This window comes from Canis lupus, chromosome 8 (assembly GCF_048164855.1).
Source record: "Canis lupus baileyi chromosome 8, mCanLup2.hap1, whole genome shotgun sequence".
NCBI classification, from domain to species: domain Eukaryota; kingdom Metazoa; phylum Chordata; class Mammalia; order Carnivora; family Canidae; genus Canis; species Canis lupus.
The window spans coordinates 59,596,363-59,615,082 of record NC_132845.1 but is presented as its reverse complement, the minus strand read 5'-3'; the positions used below and the strand labels follow the sequence as shown (position 1 = coordinate 59,615,082).

Sequence of the window (18,720 nt, the reverse complement as noted above, 5' to 3'; positions counted from 1 at the left end):
GAACCTAGTGGCAGACTGGATGGCAGGGGCTGGAGGCTGGGTCTTCATTTGGAAAACCTGGGGGAAATGGAGCCAGACTGGGTGGGGACACTGGCTACCTTCTTCACCTTCCTGGCTCAAAGTACAGGGAGTGAGAATGGAGACGAGGTTTTTGTTGTTTGGGTTTTTAAGTAATCTACACCTCAAACTCACAACCCCTAGATCAACAGCCACATGCTCCTCCATCTGAGCCAGCCAGGCGCCCCAAGTGGGGACCAGTTTTGGCGAAGTGATTAAAACAACTCCTTTATTGAGGCTTAAAAAATAAACTCCTAAAAAAAAAAAAAAAAAAAAAAAAAAAAAAAAAAAAAAAAAAAAAAAAATAAACTCCTGCAAACAACTTAAACTAATGAGAATTAGGATCCCAATAACTTGTGTCCGTGGGGGCTGCAAAGTCTTTGAAGAAAGCTGTTACTGCTTTGCAGGCAAAGATTGGAATGGGGGCAGGGGGGTGCAAGTGCCATATCTGCCTTCTACAAGTGGAAAGCCTCTTGGAATGGGAGGAGTTCAGTTACTCTCTCCATCACTGCTGATGATGCCACGCATATGTGACCAATCCGGGGGTGGGACACGGGGCTGCTCATCATCTGAGCCCAAAGTCCGGCGGTATAGCTCCCCTGGGGGGTCAGCTTCTCCTGACGGGTTCCAAGCTGTACGTCTGCGTGGCCGGCCTGGGTTGGAGGGCAGGAAAAGCGGGAGATCAGTTGTCTGAGAAAATCTAAGCCCCATCTCTTGGGGAGTGGGAGGAAATCCTCACCTGAACCGCTGATGATGTTGGTAATGTCCAAGGAGGCCACCTCAGCTGCCTCCTCCCGCCGCTCTTTCAGGGCCCGGCACTTCTCTAAGGAAGGGTTACCTGGGGCAAAAGACATTGGTGATCCTCTTTTCCCCAGCAGCCCAGGCCCTCTCCTGCAGCCCCCAGGGCACACCTGGCCTCACCCTTCATGCCCAGGGCTTCCAGCTCTGCCCGGAGGACACTGACACGCTCCTTGTGTGAGCGGCAGGGGCCCAACAACTTCTTGTAGTTGCGATAGGCACCACAGGCCCGAATGTAGCGCTTTAGCCTCGTCACAGCTGGGTGGTCCTCACCACGGCGACCAGAGCCAGCCTGGCAAGGAGAGATGGCAGCTGCAGGCCAAACCTTCAGGGTCTGAGTCAGGGTCTCCCTCTTCCCTGAAGGTGGCCTCCCACACTATCTTTACCCTCACCTTCCTGCCTTTGGGTTCCGGACTGCCATCTGTGGAAGAGGAGGAGCTTCGGGTCCTGCCCTTTCTGGAGCTCTTCTTGGAAGACTGATTCTCCATCTCCCGCTTAGGGCTATCCCCTGCCTCACTGTCACTCACCTCCCTCTCCGAGTCACTCGCCTCACCGATACTGCCCACTTCTACTGTCTTTCCAGGGCCTTCAGTAGTTGGTTTCACCTTTCTCCAGCTGTCTTCCTCATCCTCGCTGCTTCCACTCTGCCTTTTCCCACCCTTCCGTGGGGTCCTATCCTTTCTCTTTCTCTGCACTAGGGACTCTTCATCTCCCCCGCTGTTATCTCCACTACTTGTCTCTGCTTTTTCCTTTTCCTCCTCTCTGTCCCTTGAGTCTCCCAGCAGTCTTGCTGCCCTGCTTTTCTGCTTACAGCTCCTCTCCTCCCACGCTGACTTATTCCCTCCATTGCTCCCGGCTCCAGCTTTCCAATGCTCCTCTTCCTCTCTGTTGTCTTTCTTCTTGGCTAGGGTGTCCTCCTCCTCGCTATCCTTTTCACTTTCCTGGTGGCTTTTAGTACCTTTCTTTCCCTCTGCCTTTCTTGTCCTCTGGGTAGGTTCCTTCTCACTGTCCTCACTCTCCTCCCTTGCCTGCTTCCTACTGGCTGAAGTTTTGCTTGGTGCCTGCTTATTCTTTGTCACTGGTTTCTTCCTAATCCTGCCTTTAGATTCCTCCTCCTCCTCTTCCTCGCTCTGTTCCTTGGAGACCTTACTTGTTCTGGCAGAGCCCTCTTCCTCCTCACTGCTCTCCTTCTCCACCTCTAATCCAGTCTTTGCAGTCAGGCCCCTCTGCTGTTCTTCTTTATCACTACTCTCCTCAACTGCTTTCTTTGAAGCTGGCTTTGGACTCTCCTCAGTTGGACTGACTTCTGCTGCCACCATCTCATTCTCTGCTGTGGGGCCAAAGCAGTCTGGACTGGAGGCTGCAGAACTGGGCTCTGGAATGTGGAAAGAGAAGAAGGTTGGGATGGGTTCCTCCTGTCCCTTCTCCCTCCACTTGGGATTGGTTGCCTCTGACAGATGGAGAGGGGCAACAGGAAACAGCTACCAATCAATCAAACCCCTGTGACCGATTCCTGACTCACTGGCCTCCTGCCGATCTCTAATGCCTTGGTATAATACATACACGGTAAATGCTTTTTGAATGAACCAATTATGCAGAAGGCACTAACCTGACTCCGAATTGAAACGGAACCTTTTCCTCTGGGGGCCACTGCTCGTGGTGGGAGGTCTCTTTGCCTTCTTGGCAAGATCTACCTTCTCTTCCCTGGCACCTGCTTCATCCACCTGTGCATGCGCGAGAGGGCAAAACGTGTATCAAAGTGTCGTTCCCTAGCCCCTCCCAGATCCCCTCCTCCTCGGCAACAAACCCCGCCTCCCGTGGCCCAGACTCCGTGCACACCTGCACCTTCAGCAGCTCCTTTTCCACTAGCCGCTTCAACGCCTGCTTCTCGTCGGGTTCCAGGTGGTCGCGGCCCGCGTGAGCCAAGAACCTCCGCCGCACGATGGAGTGCGTGAGCGTGCTGCGGAGACAGGTGTCAAAACGGAGTCCCCGTCCCGCCCCTGCCCTTTCCAACCCCAACTCTAGCCTCTAGTGCACCTGAGGTCCGGGCGGCCTCGGAAAAAGCTACAGATGAACTCCTGCATCTCGTTCTCCCGCGCCATTTTGCTCCACCTGGAATTGGTGGCTCCCGCCTTTTTTTCTTCTCGGCCTCCGTCACCGCGTTTGACAGGAGCTTGCGCACTCCTACGGTCGTGGCGCCGTGAGGAGAGGGACCGTTGGGGGGTCGGTGGCTGGTCGCTTGGACCGAGAACCTTGCCAGACAAAACTTGCTTGCCCCAGGTAATTGGAGAGTCTCGCGGCTCCTTCCTTTTCTTAGAATCAATCGTTTTTTAAAGTTCTCATTAGAAACCGACTTGTCGCCTGTAGCCTTTGGGTGTAACGTAATCAACCCGCGACACTGCTTCCGTCCGTGGTCACTGTTACTAAGTTAGGCCGCTGCGATTTCGAAAGACAGATAAAAAAGGATATCCTCGCCTGAAGACTAGGAGTCCCTGGGGGAAAGTCTTGTGGCTTGCGATTTGCTAAGCACAACCAGAATCGGCAAAGGTGCCTCCGGCGTCCGCCATCTTTATGACATCATCGCGTCGATGCGACACCATCTTCAGCGCAGCCCCTGGAAGCAACGTTCTTTTTCCGGTGTTCCTAGCAGGGCAGCCCCTTTGGTTAAGATCCTTGGGCGCGGGGTACGCCGGGAGTTGTAGTCCCGGCGGACACAGCCTTACGGAGTCTCCGGAAGTGGAGGCGTGAGAGGCCGGGCTGTGCAGGCTCCGGGTAGCGGGACGCCCGACTCCTGCGGGGCACTGCTCCCGGAGCAGGTCATGAACGGGCCGGCGGACGGCGAAGTGGACTACAAGAAAAAATACCGGAACCTGAAGCGGAAGCTCAAGTTCCTCATCTACGTGAGTGCTGGGGTGGGAGGTTGTGGGGGTTGAGGCCTGGCGCTTGTAGAACCTCAGTTTACCCACGTGTAAAGGGAGCGGAGTGAGCTGTCGCCGGGTTCCCGGCCCCTTTACGGATGGCTGTTGGCTCAGCGTCCACCTTGCCTGTGACACAGGAACACGAGTGCTTCCAGGAGGAGCTGAGGAAGGCGCAGAGGAAGTTGCTGAAGGTGTCCCGGGATAAGAGGTGGGACACGGTGGGGGTGGGGGTGGGGAGGCGGGAGGGCTGCATTCCTGCGGGTGTTGTGGCTCCTGTGGATCTGCATTCGGATCCCATCCTTGGAAGTGGGCCACGAATGCATGGCGCCTGGCTCGGGGCTGATATGGGGATCCAGCGGGCCAGCTAGAAGGGACAGGGTACAGGAGAACATTGCTGAGATGGGAATAAACACTCTTGTTCTCCCTGCCTCTTACCCTAGTTTCCTCCTAGACCGACTTCTGCAGTACGAGAACGTGGATGAAGATTCCTCTGGTGAGCAAGGTCATGAAAAATTGGTGGAGGATGTGGCTCCTAGCAGTTCAGCAAGCTTCCTGGGCCCTTCCTTATAGGCTTCGGAGGCTCATAACATCTCCAGTGGTTCTTAAATCTATTGCTTGTTCTTCACCTCTACCATTCTTTCCCTCAAGCATTTATTGCTTTGCACAGAGGATACAGTGGAATATTCATTCTGGCTGGGAGTAACAGGAAAGCAGAGAAACTAGGAGTTTAGATTTGAAAGGAAAATCAGGGTTGTATGGTGGTGATTGGAGTAGAACAGGAGTTGATAAACTTTTTCTGTAAATGCCCAGGTAAAAAATATTTCAGGCTTTGCAGAACTGTTGCAACTGCCCAGTTCTGCTGTCGTAGTGCAAAAGTAGCCACAGGTGATACGTTAAGTAAACAAGCATGGATGTGTTTCAATAAAACTTTATTTATGGATACTGAAATGTGAATTTCCTGAAATTTTCACATGTCATATGTAGTATTTTTTCTTTGAGTCTACCCCCACCCCAAACCCTTTAAAAACGTAAAACCCATTCTTAGTTTGCAGACCATGCAAAAGCAGATAAAGGCAGCATCAATAGAGTGCTCAAGAAAAGCCTTTCTCAGGAAGTAGTGTTTGAGCTGGGATCTAAATAAGAAGCAGAAACCAGTCTTGTGAAGATACAAGTGAAAGATTACTAGGCAGGGGGAATGACAGAGGCAAATGCCCTGAGGTAAAAATGGGTCAGGTTGCCTGAAGGGCAGAAGGGCTGAAGCATGTAAAGCATGTTTCCAAACTGTGTTTTGAGCCCTGCTTATTATGTCAGACCAAGTCCCCGAATACATACATACTTACAAGACAATTTAATGAAACAATGTTAAGTCATACATAATTAGTTCTGATGGTTTTTAGACCGCTTTTTCCTTTTTTTTTAAATTTATAATGTTGGTTGCAAACCAATACATTGACTTCATGCCCCACCAATGGATCAAGACCCACAGTTTGAAAAAGTGCTAAGATAGACTTTGGTGGTCCTGTTCCAGCGTGGGTTCCTTATAACCCATGGCGCATACAAATCTCTCTCTGTGGTGCCTTTAAACACTGATGTGGAGTCAGGGTCAGCAGCCAGCAGCCAGCCAGGATACCTGTTTTTGTAAATAATGTTTTATTGGAACACACAATGGCCATTAGTCTATGTACGATAGGGATGGTAGATGATGGATGAAGTCAGAGAAATAGGCAGGAGCCAGCTTATGTAGGTTGAGACAAATCATTTGGCTCATACTCTTGTTTTTCATTGCCTGCCTATTCCTTCCCTGAGGTCTTCCAGGTATCTTCCTGCTGGAGGGGGTCTTTAGGACAGGAGCCATGAGAAAAACAGCATGTTCATGATCAGAGTGGGATAAATCTGAAGAGTGAGAGAGAGCCAGGGACGGAAGCCACCACTTGTATCCTGGAAAAGCCCACAGTCTGGTCAGGGAGACACCCACACATGACACATCTTAGCGCAGTGTGAGGAGAGCCCTGACAAGTGAGAGTTGAGTTTTAGGGAAAGCTAGCAAGTAACTGAGCCTGAGGGATTATGGAAGACTTCTCAGAATCGTGGTGGTTAATTTGCTTCTTAAAGGATCTGAGCAGAGAAATGGGGTGGCATTTACCCCAGGTACTAGTTATTTGTTAAATGAACAATGGGCCTTCTTGGTAGAAATGCATAACTGGGAGTTCACTGTCTTTTTAGAGGAAATAGTTGGGCATGATGTGAAGGAAGAGTACAGTTTGGTTGGAAGACCAGAAAGGTAGGTTGAGGCCAGATTAAGAAGCACTCCACATACTTGCAGGCTGTAGACGATGTCACCAGGAAGGCTGTGATTAGCTTTACATTTAGATCATTCTGGAGTTGGAGTAGACCGTGGATGGCAGGAGAAGTGAGATTGCTGAGCTGGTGATTTTGATGTGGTGATGACCTGACCTGGTGGTAGTTGGAACGAGGATAAAGATAGGAGAGAGATGAAGGTAGATGAACAGGACTCGGGATGTGGGAAGTGCAACAGAGGCAGTAGCTGAAGGTTGCTTAGGAGACGGTCAAGGAGTCAGAGATGTGGGTTTAAGTCCCAGCTCCTCACCTTACTCTCTGGGCCTCAATGAACTCATCAGGAAAGAGAACGTGATGCCCTCACCTTCCTCCTTGGCTAGTTATGAACACAGGAGCGGTGGTGAACCAGAGCACTCCTGCAGAGCCTGGCACAAAGTTAAGTGCTTGACAGACATGTTACGATGGAGGAGTCCAGGCAGGAAGTCAGTTGAAAAGGATGTTTTATGAAGCTGGTGAAGCTGTGAGCCTCCCCCAGAATAGCACATATGTGCCAACTAGGGAGTCAGAGTCCCCGGGGCCCTTCTGTAGAGTTGAGACTCTACTTCTCTGAGGTAAGGTAGAGCCCCCCACCCTCCCTCTGACCAGCCCTCCCGTCTCACAGACTCAGATGCCACTGCATCTTCAGATAACAGCGAGACAGAGGGAACACCCAAGCTGTCGGACACGCCAGCCCCCAAGAGGTGAGAAGAAGCCGACCTTCTTCTCTAGGGGTGGAGTGGGAGTGGACACCCGGGCGTCTGGCTGCCTCTGACCGTCCCCCTCTCCTATCCTTTCTCCAGGAAGAGAAGCCCTCCGCTGGGGGGTGCCCCCTCCCCCTCCAGTCTCTCCCTGCCTCCTTCAACGGGGTTTCCCCTTCAGGCCTCCACGGCCCCCTCCCCGTACCTGAGCTCGGTGAGTTGCGGTCATGGGTGGGAAGTGGTAACTGAGCCACCTGGGAGTAAGGTGGGCATTGTTGGCCAGATGGGCCTCAGGGGAAGGCCAGCCCAACTCTGGGGACATCTGTCTGGGTGTGGCCAGCAAGCCTCCATTGGAGGGGTGTGAGGTCGGGGCTGCCCACTTCTCTCTGGCTTAGGAATGGGGGACAGGCGCGGCTGAGGAGAGCAGAGCTCAGGACACAGTCCTGCTGCTGTCCCTTCCCCTTCTGTTCTCGGGAGCCACACTCATCACCACCTCTTGTTTTTCCATTCCTCCTCCTGTTTGCGTTTCTTCCCTCTCCCCCACCCCATCTACTCCATTTCCCATCTCCATCCCCCCACTCCTGCCTGCAGCTGGCTTCCCCCCCCTACCCCCCATTCCCTTCTGACTACCTGGCCCTGCAGCTGCCCGAGCCCAGCCCCCTGAGGCCCAAGCGGGAGAAACGGCCCCGCCTGCCCCGGAAACTCAAGGTACCCTGATTGGGGGATGTTAGGGAGGGGCCAGAATGGCAGGAGGACAGCCATGCAAGGGAGGCTCAAGACAGGGGCTGGGGCCTGTCCAGGAAATTCTAAGGATTGATTTGGGGCTGCTGGGGGCCCAGCCTAGGGCTAGGCACTGAGGGGTGGATCAGAGAAGTCCTAGTCCACAGGCTTGATGTGGAGAAAAATGAGGGACAGGACCAACCTTGCTTGGGACGCTCAGAGTGGGGGCCACGCTCCTTGTTCCCAGGTATCCTGTGATGCCAGGCAGCCTTAGAACGGGTGGAGCTATGGGACGTGGACTCCTGTCAAGGCTGCACTAGTTAAAAACCACATGACCTTGAGCAGGTCTCTCTGACCCGCCAGGTCCAGTTCTGCATCTGTAAATGAGCAATCAAACCATGTGTAACAAGTGTTTCTTTAGCACCTACTATGTACCAGGCACTGTTCTAGGAGATGCAGAGAGATGCAATAGTGAACAAAACACAAAAATCCCCACCTTCACAGAGCTCCCATTCTAGCAAGAGAGTGGAAAATACACAAGATAAGTAGGTGTCAATGCCTAGAAATGGGGCCAGTTAGAGAGATGGGAAGCTCCAGAGTAGATGGGGGCTGGTACTTATGGGTGGATCTAGGATCTAGGATGTTATTTGGTCAGAGGCTTAAAAGAAATGAGAACCAACTACGTGGCTCTCTGAGCAAGTGTTTCGGGGAGAACAAGCAATGCAAAGGCCCTGAGGAAGGTGTGTGTTTGCCTTGTTCAAGGACCAGGAAGGAGGCCAGCGTGGCTGGAGGGAAGGGAGGGGTGGGTGGTGGGGTGAACAGATCAGAGAAATAACCAAGGGACAAGATCATGAAGAGCCTCCCCAGTGTTGTAAAGGCTGCTTGTACCCTGAAAGAAACAGGGAGCCATTGCAAAAGGTTGGGCAGAGGGGAGTCGACTCAGATTTATGGGATTCCCTGCTGTGTGAATAGACTGAGGAGGGCTGGGTCAGGATGGAAGTGGGGAGGCCTCTGAGGAAGGTCCTGCAGTGAAGCAACTAGAACTGCTGAAAAGTAGCTGGCAGATCAGTTTCGAAGATGGGAGCAGTGGGAAGACCAGCAAAGCCAGGGTTTGGGGGCCAAGCAACTGAAAAAGTGTATTAGCCTTTCTCTGAGACAGGGAGGTCTGGGAGGAGCAGCTCTGCAAGGGAAGACGGAGTTTGGACATACTGAGATGCTGTCTGGAAATGCCAGTGAGACAACAGGAGAACGTGAGCCTGGGGCTCGTGGGGTGCACGTTTTGAAATCCTCAGCATGGAGGCGGGTGTGATTGTTGGGGGAGATCGTACATGGAGAAGGAATGAGCCCCAGGAGCAATGAGGACACAGAAAGCACATTGCCCTTCCAACTCTGAGTCAAAGTGGAATTGGGACTAGACAAGACAGCTTTCAAATTGGGTAGATTATAAACACAAGGCACTGGAGCCAAAAGCAAAGTAGGAGGTCACGTTTGTGGTAGTTAGGAGTGTGGGTTCTGGAGCTCAGATCCCAGCTCCCCCTCTTACTCTATATGTGACCTTGGCCCTTGAGCGTGAAAAGTGGGTAGATAATGGGTGATAATGCTAGGCCTGCGCTCTCCTTGGCAGGAGTTTTGCTTTTGGCCTGTAGAGCAGGATGGTATAGAAGGCAAGGGTCAGTGAAACCTGAGCAGATGGGTAGAGGTGTAGCATGAGTGAGGTTTTCTGAGTTGCAGGGTCCTGACATAGAGGTGATGGGGAGCTGAGAAGTGACCATAGAGGAGAGAGAAGATTGGTTGAGAGAGGGCCCCGGATCAGCTGCTATGGTGGAGGGGGTAAATCTAAGAAGGCCTCAAAGAAGAGGTAACATTTGAGGCCAGGAGAAGTGAGATTTGGAAATTGCAGGCTGAGCAAGAGTGGAAGGAACACAAGGATGTCACAGAAGTATTGTTGAGGCTGATGCAGGAGTGAGAAAGGAGGACATCAGAAAAAAACGTCAGGTGAGGTGGGATCACAGAAGGCCTGGGTGCCTGGAGCCAGGATGTCCTGTATAGGGGTAGGAGTAACTGAAATTTCCGGATTAGTCTGAGGAGACAAGGGACAGCCGTGAAGATGGGAACAGGTCAGGTAAGAGCCTGGGCCCCAGTCAGACAGAGTGGGTTTGAGTCCTGGCTCTTCCACGAGCTCCCCATGTGACCTTGGGCAAGTCATTTCACCCTCTGAGCCCTGGCTTGCTTTTTCGTTCAGGGCGGGGGGTGGGGCTCACTGTAGGATAACATGAGTCAAGAGAGAGGAAACACATAGCCCAGTGCCTGGTCCCTAGTAAGCTGTGTATAAACAGGAGCTGCTCTCAGTCCCAGAGGCCACTGAGGAAGACTGTGCAGAGGTGGGACGTAGGGACTAGGATGGGATGGAAAGGTGGCAGCCAGAGGAGGGGGAGGCTGTCCTCACGATGCTGGGCCTCCTGTCTGTCACCAGTCCTGGGCAACTCCTGTACCCTGAACCCTTGACCAGGAGAGACAAGCCCACTCTGACACCCCCTCCCAGGACAACAGCAGGCCTGGGAGCTCCTGAAGAGGCAGAAATCAGCCATGAGGGCCGATGGAGTGAAAGCAATCCCAGGGCCACTGTAAAGGCACACAAGCGCTCCTGCCACCCCCACCTGGGGCCAAATGGGACACTGCTCCGGGGGGGCCGGGGAGGGCACCCGTGGGCCTGTGCCTAGAAAGTCTCCATTTGCAAGTCTCAGGTTCCACCTCTGACCACCCCCACCCCCCCTCAGGGCAGTCAGAATGGTCAGAGATCAGGAATGGACATCACCCAGCACATAGCAGGTGCTCACAGTTGTGCCCACAGAGCTCTCTGTGGGGAGAACTCCTGGCAGGGGGCGGGGGCCAGATGCTTGGGCAGGACAGAGGACACTCCCCAGCCTCAGAGGACACAGCAGGACATTTGGTAAATAGAAAAGGACACTTGAGATGGAGGGACTGGCCTATTCTCAGGCACTCCTTACCGCCTGTCCCTTGAGTAGAGGAATGACGTGCTCAGGTTTGTGTTTTAGAGAGCTCACTCTGGCTGCAGTGTGGAGGAGGAACTGGCTCTGGGAGAGGCTGAAGGCAGGGAGTCCAGTTAGGAGGCTGGTACCGTGGTAGCCCAGGTGAGCTGAGAGGAGGGCCTGGCCCAGGCCAGTGGCTGCGGGGATCCCAAAGAGGGGCCCGTCCAAGGTTTAAGAGGTAGTAGCCTCACACGGCGGGGGGCGAAGACCTAGGACCCCCTCCACCTAACCAGTGAGTCCCAAAGTAGGAGGGAGATGAGGCCAGTGCTGCCAAATGGGGTCTGAGGTGCCCAGGGGCGGGCCGGCAGGCGCTGCAGGCTGCCTCTGACTGGCTCTAAGTGCTATCACAGGGGCAGCCAAGGTGCATCCCTGGAGAGGGCAGGGCCTGGCCTTCTCCTGGTTCCCGTAAGACTCCCACCACCACCACCACCACCACCACCACCACCACCACCACCACCCTCATCACTGCCTCCATCACTACCCCTCACCTGCAGGCACTTGCTGGGTTGAGACTCCAGGGGCTAAGGTGAGGCAGGCCCCCCCAGTTCCAGCACTGGCTGGCTCAGCTGTGTCCACTCCCCCGGCATGAGCCTTTGCCCCCTCCTTGCCCCCAGAACTGCCTGCAGAGGCCCCACCAGCCTTCTGGAGGTCCAGTGCCTCCCTGACAAGCCCTCCCTGTGTTTCTTCCCCCTGCTGCAGATGGCGGTGGGACCCCCCGACTGCCCTGTGGGAGGGCCGCTGACCTTCCCGGGCCGGGGTTCCGGGGCTGGGGTGGGGGCAGCCCTGGCCCCACTGCCTCCACCCAAGATGCCCCCGCCAACCATCCTGAGCGCCGTCCCTCGGCAGATGTTCAGCGACGCGGGCAGCGGGGACGATGCCCTGGATGGGGACGATGACCTGGTGATCGACATCCCGGAGTGACCCGCCCCCCTGTGGCTGAGCCCCTGCCCCTCGCCCGATGCCAGCACACACAAGCCCCCCAGCTTCCGCAGAGACGTTTATTGACGCCCAGTTGCCATGCCGCGGCCACTGACACAATCAGAAAAGGCGTAAACATGCACGAATGTCCCCTGGAAGGTGGGTCCCCACTGGGGAGGGGGGCCCTCCCATCTGGGCCCCATCCAGGGGACAGTTAGTTAAATGAGTGGCCAGGAGCATCTGCCGCCTCTCAGAGAGGCGGAGACCGCATAGTGGTCCCCCCATTCAAAAGGGCAGCTGTACAGGGCTAGGTTGGTTGGTTTTTAACGAAGATTCTGTATTAAAGGAGTGGCTCTTTTTTTTGTTTTTGTTTTTTTTGTCCTTCTCTCTTTTGGAAACATTCTCCTCCTCCGAACCCCTCCTAATCCGACCTCCTCCCTGTGGGCTGAGGGGGACGGGGCAGCCTGGAGAGGCAGGAGAGGAGCCAGCAGCCCCCTGCGGGCGTGCACAGGATGGGTGTTTGCATATTTGCATGGTAGCAGTCAGGCAGGAGGAAGTTTGCATATGTGAATATAGATCTCCACGGTCCCTCACGAGAAGACAGACCCACGGTTACGCGGACTCTCACAAAATAAGACAGGTAGTGGGGGCGGGGCATCTACCCCGTGTAAACGTGCAACACACTCGTGCGAAGGTTGGGTACTGGACCCGGCCCGAGGGGCCTGTGCAGGGCAGGTGCGGTCCCACTCAGGCTGAGGGCAGGGCCCCAGCCGCTGGGGGCAGCTCGCTGGTCAGGGTGTGCCAGCGTTCCAGGGCTGCGTCCGGCTGCTGCAGACAGTCGCTCCAGTGCTTCCGGGCCTCGCCCCGGGCCCCAGGCCCCAGGGACACGCCACCTGGGAAGGAGGAAGGGGTGGGCAAAATCGGGGCCCATCTCACTGCCAATATGCCCACCCCTCCAACCCCACCACCCACCCCCCATCCATCAGCACCACCCAGCAGGCAGGCTCCTCCCTCACCGATGAAGTCATTGGATTTTCCAATGTCATAGTCCCAGACTGTGACTTCCAGAGTCTTGGTGGCCAGAACAGAGAGCTCCATCTCATAGAAGAAGTCCTGAGGTGGAACAGCCATAGCTTCCATGAGGCCCTGCCCCCAGCACCCTTCAATTTCTGGGCCCTGCCTTGCTTACCTCATTAAATTCCGGATTGAGAGTCTTCTTCTTCACACACGTTTTGTGCTTGGATTTCTTATCCACATCAGGCCTCAAGTACCTGCGGGGGGGCGGGGTAGTGGAGTGGGGCAGTTAGGGACAGATCAGGCCCCAGAGGAAGATGGTGCAGAGGTCAGGCTGGGGGGAGGGGGAGGAAAGAGGGAGGATGGGCTCACGTCTTGACGTAGGGGTCGGAGTAGCCATTGACGTCCATGGCAGCCAGGTGGGCACAGCGCACAATGCCCACCAGCAGCCCCCGGCGCCGAGAGCTGTAGCTGAGACTCAGTAGGATGCGCCCACGCTCTTCCAGCAGCCCAGGGCCCTGCTCGGCTTGCTCCAGCTGTGGGGCAGACTTAGGGGTCAGCCTGCATCCTTGCCACCTCCCACCCAGATGTGGTCCCTCTGAGGTACCTCACCTCCTTCAGGTAACAGGAGATGCCCCTCAGGGCCGCTGACATGGAGGATGGTGAAGCCAACTGAGGAGGTGAAGAGAAGATTCTGGAAACCTGGTCTCCCTGGGGCTGCCCCCCCACCCCACCTGCAGCACCCCACCGGCCTCACACAGACCGGGACCTGGCGCTCAAGGCAAATGTTAAAATGTTTCTTCTGTGAAGGCTTGAGGCGGCGGAGGGGTACTCGGATCTCCCCGATGAATTCATTGTGGCTCAGCTTATCCTCATCACAGACGGAGATCCTGGCGGGGAATTATAGGGTCAGGGCCCCCTGGCATGCCTGAGCCTGCTCCCCTGTGGGAGAAAGGTCCTCCAACTGAACTCAGCACCTGAAGCCTATCCTAGCTCTGCCCCAAACACTCTACGCCTCACCTGTCTCACGGGCTGTGTGGTGGGCACCGGGCCTGGAGCTGAGGAGGAGTGAGAAGGACGCTGTGATTTGCCCTGTTCCCCTGGCCCTCCCTCTCCAGCTGTCCAGGCCATCCCGGGTCCGTCAGGACCTGCACTGCTCCTTCAGGAGGCCCTCACAAAGCCCGAGCACCAGCACCCTCTGGAGCCTCCATTCAGAGCCTGGGGATTGGAGCCAACTGAACAACGTGCCCAGAGCACACGTTGGTGGGTGTGGGTCAGATTGTGTGAGCAAGGGCTAGAAGCACCTTGAGGAGCCTTGGCCAGTCACACTAGGACCCCACACCTCTGGGACTCCTGGCCTTGTCTGCATGCAGCAGGGAACCAGTCTGGGAGAGACCCAGGAGCCCAGCGAGTAAGAAATGATTTTTAGTTCTCTTCATCCCTTCTTGCAGCTCCTGGTGCTTCCGTTGTGACACTCAAGCTATGTCACAGGGGAGAATTTATCTTCCACTTCTGGCACCTACTAGCTTCCTGTGTGACCTTGGCCAAGTCATCTCCCTATGCCTCAATTCCCATCCATAAAATGGAGATAGGAGTACCCACCTCCATCAACTGCCAGGATCAAGAGAAATAGATGTAAAGAGGCAGAGCCCAGCGCTGGGCACCCGTGAGTACTCAGCTACTCAGGCCTAATGCTCTCACATCAGAAAGGTGGGCCAGACTTTCTGCCTCACTACCAGCAGGGTGACCTCCAAAACAACCCTGACCATGCCCCTGTCCCCATGCGAGCCCTCCCCCACTTTCCCCATTGCCAAGAATACAGATAAAGCCCTGGGTTATGGTCCCCTTCACTCCAGTCTCTGGTCTCCAGTCGGGGACTACAGCCCCCACAGCTCCACCTCCTGGGATGATGGAGCACGTTTCCTTCACTCCTTAGCACTGGATGTTAGGGGGGCACAGGCAACAGAAGGGGCAGACATGTCGGGGCTCTGAGGAGGGCTCTCAGAGACCAGGGAAAGCTTCCAAGAGGAGGCACAGCCTCAAGTATTGAATGAATGGTATTTAGGCTGGCCAAGAGAGGGGGGCACTTTCCGTGTAAGAAATATAACAGGCAAAGGTCAGGCTGATTGAACCTGGTCAGCCTGAAGAAGTCAGTCTGAAGAAGTCCGTCCTCTGCTGGAGCAGCAGTAGGAGGAAATGTTTGGGGGGCAGGAATGCCAGGGAAACATTTTGGCTTCCTGCCAAAGGGGATGGGGAGCCAGTGATTATTCTTGAGCATCTGAGAAGGGCTTAATGGGAAGCAGATCAACCAACCAAAGAAGGTGCCAAAAAGAGCTCTCAGAGGAGGTACTGACTGGAATCCTCAGGAACAGGGAGAATGGAGCCCTCACCTGAGCACCTTGTGGGTGATATCATCATCCGTGATCCCACTGTATGTCAGGTCCTCATTCCAGACAGGATTCAGTGTGTTCCTCTGAGTCTTAGTTTTTAGCTTATTGGCCTGAGGTGTGGGGACGAAGATTCTCAATATATGTCCCCCAGACATACAGAGCCTGAGGGCAGGGGAAGGGTGGGGACAGACCCACCAGCTGGGTCAGAGGCTATTACCTTGCAGGCTCCAGGCAGCAGGTGCAGCTTGACGTAGGGGTCAGCAAGGCCATTGAAATCCATGGGCTTGAGGCCCTGCAGAGGACAGAAGGAAAGAGGGCTGCAAGCTCCCAGCCCTGCTGCCTGCCTCCCTCCCTCCCTCTGCAGAGTGGATCCTTGGGGTGTGGAGAGTCAAGAAGAGGGGTGCTGGGGGACAAGGGTCGGGGGAAGGAGGACAGGTCCAAACCGGACACCTGGAACCCGCCCCCAGGGTGGGAGGCACACAGGGCCAGAGCTGGGGAGGCAGGGAGTGCCCACCTTGGCCCTGAGAATACTACAGTGCAGAGTGCAGGAGGCCTGGTCGTAGAGAAGGTCGAACTCCAGCATGCCCAGGGCGGCTGGCAAAGAGGGAAGAGGTAGCGTGAGTCCTGAGTTGATGTGTAAGGCAGGCGTGTGAGAGACCACCGGGCAGGCGGGCTGTGGAGCCTGTGGTGCTGGCGGGTGAAGGTGTGTGCCTGTCGGCAGCGGCTGTCAGCCTGCGAGCCTGTGCGCGAGTGTCTGGGTCCCTGGCTGGGCCGCAACTGGGGCTGTGTGGGTGGCTGAGTGTCTCAGCAGAAATATTGAATATTGAGCCTTTCTGAAACTGTAATCTCCGCCCCGACTGCAGCTGAGGCGGCAGTGCCCGCCTCCCCCAACACGCGTCCCGCAGAGCCCCGGGCCCCAAAGCCCCCATTCAGCCCCCGGGGCCCTCCATCCAAGCCCCCAGACTCACTGGTATCATCCGAGTCGTAACTGTCCACCTCAGCTCCGTCCTCGGGTGTGGTGGCCCCAAGGAGGGCTGCAGGCGGGGCCAGGGCCAGGGGCGCCAGCCGAGCAGGGGCCTCCCTGAGATCTCTGCCCCCGCCTTCTGGTCCCAGTGCCCGGCGGGGGAAGTAGTCAGAGATCTGCCGGATGGGCCGGATGGGCCCGGGGCACACGTTGATGGCCATGTGCTCCTGGATGTTGATGGTCATGCGGTCGCCCCTGCGGCCCCTCATGCAGCACCCCTGGCTGCGAAAAGGATGAGAGGGAGGTCCCAGAGAGTGTGAGCCCCAGGTGGATTCTTCATACCTGCCGGCTGTTGGCAGACGGCCAGGCGGCCACCTCCCCAGCTGGTGGGGCCCTCCCGGGCTTCCCTGCCCAGGTGTCAAGGGAGAAGGTGGCCTGTACCAGCCCGCAGGCAGACAGGAAGCCTGGGCCCCCCAGACCCCTGTTTTGCTCCCCCCCCACCCCCGCCGGGCTGCCAGCCCACTCCCCCAGGCAGGTCCTAGCTCCACCTCAGCCGTGCCCACATACCTTTGGATGGTCCCGGTGTCATCTTTCCGGCTCCTGGCCCTCATCCCGGGATGCCCTCCGCCCCTGGGCTCCTGCCTCCCTCGGAAGCAGCCCCACAGGCACTGTCCATCCCTCTGCACCAGGCGCTTGTCTGGCCCAGGGGGCACGCACCCCTCTACGCTTTCCCTGCCCACTGTCCTTCATGCAGCCGCGGGATCTGCCCGCCTGCCTGACTGGCCCCCCCGCCCTGCAGCCCAACGCGGGGACCCCTGCCTCAGATGCCTCCTCCTGAGACCGGCAATTCAAGACGAGCCAGAAATTGCAGCCTCCAGGGAGCTAAACACCCCGTGGGCACACAGGCTAACACGCACGCTCGCCCTCACCCTCACGCCCCCGGCGGCCCAGCCCTCTGCACCTGTGTCTCTGCCTCCAACAGGTGCCCAAGCACTGGGGGGACGGCGGGGACAGGCTGGGCGGTGGCGGCCGGCGATTCCCGGGGCGGCCAGCGAGAAGAGCGCGGAGTCCGGCGGTGAGAGCCGAGAGGGAGGGAGGGTGAGCAGGAGAAAGTGCGGGGAGGAGGGGGTGAGCGAGGTGGAGGCGAGGATGCAGCCGGCGCAGGCGGCGGGGGGCGGGGAGGGGCGGCCGGAGGCTGGGGAGGGGGCGGGACTCTCCCGCCCGCGCCCGCCGGGCACACTTAGGGGCGCACGCGAGTGCGCACACACACACGCACACACACACGGGCACTCCCGCGCACACGCCTGCGCCCACGTGCGCACGCTCGCACACATGCACTAACCCACCCCGGAGAACTTCGCGTGCACACACTCGCGGACACACGGGCTCCCTGCGCCACCGAGAAGCAGCGGCGAGAACTGCCCGGTGTTCCCCAACTCCCCGGAGACCCCGGGCCCCCGCCCCTGCCCCTGCCCCTGCCCCGGCACCGAGCCCGCGGCGCCTCCCTCCCCTGCGGGCTCCTCGCTTCCCCCACCCCGGGCCTGCGGGACCCAGACCACCCGCCTGGTTGCCATGGCGACGCTGCGCCTCCTCCCTCCTCCCCGGCCCCCCCCGTGCCTCCTCACGCCCCTCCCCCACGGACAGCGCCCGGGGGAGGGAATAGGTTGTTGGGCCCTCCCCTCCCCAAATCCGTAGGGGCGGGGCTTAGAGATCCGCAGTCACCCGGGGTGGGCCGGGGGACGGTATCCGATCCGCTCGCGCTCGCTGGCCTGGGACCCTGGGGGGCCCTCTCCCCGCCAAGCCGGGCTGGGGAACCTCACAGTCTGACGGAGGGGACGGGTCCGAGGCTGTGGCTTCCCCCACGCCTCTTCTCTGGGGCTGTCCAGGCCTCTCTCCTGTGGTCCAGCCAGCCCCCAAGGGCCGGGGTCCCCTTCTCGGGGATGGCATCTCCCTTGGGAATCCACCCTTCCTCACCCCACCCTCTGCCATGTCCAATTCCATCCCTCCCGTGAGGCGTCGGGCTTCTTTCCGAGCCTTGCAGTTCGCCATTTCCCACCTGAACCCTGCCATCTGCCTGTCAAACTCCAGCCTCAGATCTTTGCTCTTCTTTGCCCCAAACCCGCCATTCCCCTAAAACAGAGCACCTACAGTGGCCTTCAAGCCCTTAGGTCCAAGACCCTGACTCCTCCCATCCCCATCCCGTCACTCCCACCTCCGTGGCTGTTGGCAGGAAGGTTACCTACAGTCCCTAGAACAGACCTGGATCCCTGAGGCCTCTGGACCTTTGCTCATAGGACCTCCTCTGCCTGAAAGAGCTTCCCTTTCTTCAGGGTCATCCTGGGTCACCTCTTCCTAGGACCTTTCCTGGAGCATCCCCACCCCACCCCCTTGCTTCCAGTGTGCTGCCTGCCTTAGGCTCAGTTCTACCTGCTTACATTTCTGTCTCCCCCACCACCTGGGAGTGTTATGGAGGCTGCCCCAAGCTGGGCCTAGCACTAAGTTGGCATCCCTAAGTACTGTGATTTAAAAGTAAGAGAAGTGTGGTTGCACAGTAATGTGAATATAGTTAACACTACTGAACCTTACGTATGCTTGCAAATGGTTAAGATAGAAATATTGTTATTTGTATTTTTTAAAAGTACACATTTAAAAAAAAAAAGGTTTTATTTACTTATTCATGAGGGACACAGGGAGAGGGAGAAGCAGACTCCATGCAGGGAACCAGACAATCCTGGGTCTCCAGAATCATGCCCCCCCCCGGGGGGGGGCCCGAAGGCGGTGCTAAACCACTGAGCCACCCGGGCTGCCCACAATATTTTTTTTTAAAGAGAGAGAAATGCAAAGTCAGACCACACT

At 56.8% G+C, this 18,720-nt stretch overlaps 3 protein-coding genes across 8 annotated transcripts; 1 reads left to right on the top strand and 2 right to left on the bottom strand.

Moving 5' to 3' along the window:
- Positions 1-258: 258 nt before the first annotated feature.
- HIRIP3 (HIRA interacting protein 3) lies at positions 259-3,028 on the bottom strand. The gene is made up of 7 exons (XM_072836381.1): positions 2,893-3,028; positions 2,695-2,815; positions 2,465-2,579; positions 1,248-2,230; positions 979-1,147; positions 797-895; positions 259-710 (listed from the first exon to the last, which is right to left on the bottom strand). Exons 1-7 carry the CDS (start codon positions 2,955-2,957, stop codon positions 547-549), a joined length of 1,716 nt encoding a protein of 571 aa, XP_072692482.1. The 5' UTR covers positions 2,958-3,028; the 3' UTR covers positions 259-546.
- A 427-nt stretch (positions 3,029-3,455) lies between these two features.
- Positions 3,456-11,854, top strand: INO80E (INO80 complex subunit E). Of its 5 annotated transcripts, XM_072836399.1 has the most exons (8): positions 3,456-3,755; positions 3,911-3,981; positions 4,214-4,266; positions 6,733-6,811; positions 6,911-7,022; positions 7,400-7,516; positions 10,585-10,680; positions 11,278-11,416. In XM_072836399.1, exons 1-7 carry the CDS (start codon positions 3,675-3,677, stop codon positions 10,654-10,656), a joined length of 585 nt encoding a protein of 194 aa, XP_072692500.1. In that variant the 5' UTR covers positions 3,456-3,674; the 3' UTR covers positions 10,657-10,680; positions 11,278-11,416. The 5 variants fall into 5 exon arrangements, with proteins under 5 accessions (XP_072692500.1, XP_072692498.1, XP_072692496.1 ...); XM_072836397.1 differs by lacking the exon at positions 10,585-10,680 and having other exon boundaries at positions 7,451-7,516; positions 11,278-11,854; XM_072836395.1 differs by lacking the exon at positions 10,585-10,680 and having other exon boundaries at positions 11,278-11,854.
- On the bottom strand, positions 11,563-17,041 carry DOC2A (double C2 domain alpha). 2 transcript variants are annotated; one of them, XM_072836383.1, is made up of 11 exons: positions 16,826-17,041; positions 15,869-16,146; positions 15,415-15,494; positions 15,118-15,192; positions 14,901-15,010; positions 13,274-13,400; positions 13,123-13,182; positions 12,883-13,046; positions 12,686-12,767; positions 12,513-12,609; positions 11,563-12,389 (listed from the first exon to the last, which is right to left on the bottom strand). In XM_072836383.1, exons 2-11 carry the CDS (start codon positions 16,131-16,133, stop codon positions 12,244-12,246), a joined length of 1,206 nt encoding a protein of 401 aa, XP_072692484.1. In that variant the 5' UTR covers positions 16,134-16,146; positions 16,826-17,041; the 3' UTR covers positions 11,563-12,243. The 2 variants fall into 2 exon arrangements, with proteins under 2 accessions (XP_072692484.1, XP_072692483.1); XM_072836382.1 differs by lacking the exon at positions 16,826-17,041 and adding an exon at positions 16,432-16,771.
- Positions 17,042-18,720: the final 1,679 nt, after the last annotated feature.